The sequence below is a fragment of the Vitis vinifera genome, chromosome 15 (assembly GCF_030704535.1).
Source record: "Vitis vinifera cultivar Pinot Noir 40024 chromosome 15, ASM3070453v1".
Classification (NCBI taxonomy): Eukaryota; Viridiplantae; Streptophyta; class Magnoliopsida; order Vitales; family Vitaceae; genus Vitis; species Vitis vinifera.
The window spans coordinates 12,152,119-12,155,129 of NC_081819.1; the positions used below are offsets into that span (position 1 = coordinate 12,152,119).

The 3,011-nt window shown below is 33.5% G+C and overlaps 1 protein-coding gene across 1 annotated transcript; it reads right to left on the reverse strand.

Annotated features, from left to right (window-relative positions):
• Positions 1–1,634: 1,634 nt before the first annotated feature.
• On the reverse strand, positions 1,635–2,702 carry LOC100262701 (very-long-chain aldehyde decarbonylase CER1). Its single transcript, XM_019225538.2, has 4 exons — positions 2,605–2,702; positions 2,265–2,488; positions 1,946–2,178; positions 1,635–1,859 (listed from the first exon to the last, which is right to left on the reverse strand). Exons 1-4 carry the CDS (start codon positions 2,662–2,664, stop codon positions 1,636–1,638), a joined length of 741 nt encoding a protein of 246 aa, XP_019081083.2. The 5' UTR covers positions 2,665–2,702; the 3' UTR covers position 1,635.
• Positions 2,703–3,011: the final 309 nt, after the last annotated feature.

Consider the following 3,011-nt stretch of genomic DNA (forward strand, 5'->3'; position numbering starts at 1 on the left):
AAGCCAAATTAACATAACCAATATTAGTTACCCATGAAACACAAGTTGGTGTTGAGTTTCATATGGTATAACAAGCTAAAATTATATGATATCCAAGTTCAACAACACACAAATGGATAGATGAAGATATTGGTTTATGCATCTGATGATGTGATCATGTGGGGATCGTTAAAGGACGAAATCCATGATGGAGACTAGCTTCCCATATTTTCTCAATGTTGAACATTGTGTTACCACACTCGTGCACATTCCATCCTTCTAATGCATGAATTACCCCAGCTACACGCGATGCACTCATCGCCCTTCTCGGCAACCAATTCTATCACATATTTACATTACAAAAAATTCCATAACCCAAATGAATAATATAAGTAATCCAGTTTATAGTGTATGATGATTGGTAGGTGGTGGAGTTAATGCCTTGAAAGCTTCTTTGAAAGATGTTCTTTTCATGTGACCCATTGCAAGAGGGAAAAAGAAATGAAGTTTAGAAGAAAACATTGGTAGAGAGATGTTTAAAATTTCTTATGCAAGAAAAAGAAATATAGTTGATAATAAATTTCATGGTTATAGAAAAAAGAAGATTTCTTATTGAGAGAAAATGTTCATTACCCTTCACATTTTTTCCCTCAACTTCTTTTCAATAAATAAATGATTTTCATGAAATATAAGATGTATATGCACCATTGAGGTCTCTGAACGAGAACGAACAAACATTAAGGGCCTATTTCGCAATTATTTTCGAGAATAACTTTTTATTCACCAAAACAAAAAACCCTAAAAATACATTCGATAACAAAAAATATAGTATTTTTCAGATAATATATTTTAGTTGGTTTCTATTGTTTTCACTTGTTTTCTTATAATAGTTTTAAAAAATAATTATATAAATATGTAAAATACTTAAAAATAAAACACTAAGCATAAAAATTATTTTTAAAACATGTTGAAAAATATTAAAAATAGGTTAAAAACATTTTAGGTTTTCAAACAAATTTTTGTTTTATAAAATATTAGAGAATGTTTTTCAAAAACTATTATAAAAAATTGTTTTTCAAAATTGTTTTCGAAGATAGTTATGATCCAAATTTACTAACCTCACAAGAGTCTATGTTCTGAAAAGACTTGGGAGGCATCATTGCTGGTGTAGTGTGGTAGAGGCAGTCTTTGCGCAACCTCTTTGGAGGGAATTGAGAAAACGGAATGAATAATGATCCTTTCTCAATTATTCATTCCGTTTTAAGTGGTAAATAATAATAATAATAATAATAAAAAGAGTCTAAGCATAGTAAACACCCTAGCTTCCTATTTTACCCTTAATGAGACTAATGTAAGACAACCAAATTAGCTCATGATTCCTAGATGCCAAACAGTGAATCATTTCTTTATGCAAATTTCAACTACCAAAGGACACTACATATTTTCATTTCTATCTTTTCTTAGCCAGTTATAATGTAATGAGTCATATAAAAACATTCACAAATAAATCAAATCGATTATGTGAAGTGAATAAATAGGAATTAGATACAAGGATACAAATTGTGGGCGTTTTAATTTTTAGAGTACGTAAAAAAGATCATTGCAGTATTCTCTCTCTCTCAACACAGAAAACTAAGTAAAAAGGAATTGGGAGACTTACGAGGGGGTATACATGAGGTACTTAAGAGGTGGAAAAATGGAGAATAGCATCTTAGGGATCAGCTCGAAATTGCAGTGTCCCATGTTGTTCATGAAATCAATATAAGAAATATAACCAAAGACGGCTGCAATGGAGCTCTTTCTCATGAAAATTCCTGCTAACAGTGGTATTGAAAACAGTATAAAATATGCTAGGTGTTCAGCAAAAGGGTGGATGACAGCTGCCATGGAAACAACGATACGTCATATTCTAATGTAGGTAGTGATTAATTAGTAACGGATCAAAGAGTAAATGATCAATTCATACAGGTGATGGGCTCTGTGACAATCGAGGAATGGTGATGAGAATGATAGCGTGAGTAAAGATAATGATGGTGCAATGCTCTGTGTAACCAGTAGTATAGGAACTCAACAGGCCCCATATGAAGAAGAATTGTAAGAAGTACACCATCTGTTCTCCATATGGGCATGTGAGCAGCCCCAGGAAGTATCATGTAACCCACGTAGAAAAGGATCCCATTCAACAATATTTGGTCATCCCTGCAAACAAAACACCACAAGAAAATGTGAATATCCATGCATGCAGGTGATCAGACTGTGTGTGTGAGAGTGAGTTTCTGACAGACCAGTTGCTTTCCCTGTCAACTTGCTCGAATTCGATACTCTTATCAACGATCCTATTGTTGCCTTTAGCTGTTCGGTATCGAGATAGAGAAATCCAAATCTGGTTGTGAAGTGTCCTCCACAACAGAAATGGGAAAAATAGAACGTAAACAGGGTCTCTCTCCTTCCCATCTTTGATTATTAATGAGTATATGCTATGAACCACCCATGGAGCCAATATCACATACTGAAACAACAAATAAAAGTAAAATAAGTAGTAAAACAAAAACAAAATGAACATAGAAGAGTAGGCAAGATTGTAAAGTAATCACAGTGTGGCAAGTCAGACTAATAATATTGTACCTTGAAGCTTCCAAGGGACTTCCAAGGCCAGTCAGTAAGGATACCTGGTTTGGAAGCCATATAAGCCAAGACTTCCAAGTCAGACTCCTATAATTTTACTTGCTTGATTTAGTTTGCCATCTTCAAAATTGGAGGGCTATATATACTGATTCTCTCTGGTGAATTTAAGCAGCCATTAGTGCAGGCCTGAAACCCTTAGAAGGATACGATTGGCTAGAGGAGCTCTTGCAGAACGTGAATCTATTTGTATGGCCATTAGTTTCTTCTATAAACTGTTTCTATTCATGAAGAAAACATATAAAGACAAAAAAAAGTTATACTGAAAAAGAGACTTTGTTTTTTTAAATGATCAAAACCTTCAAGGTTAAGATTCTAATTACAAACTGATTTCAATTTATGACATATTG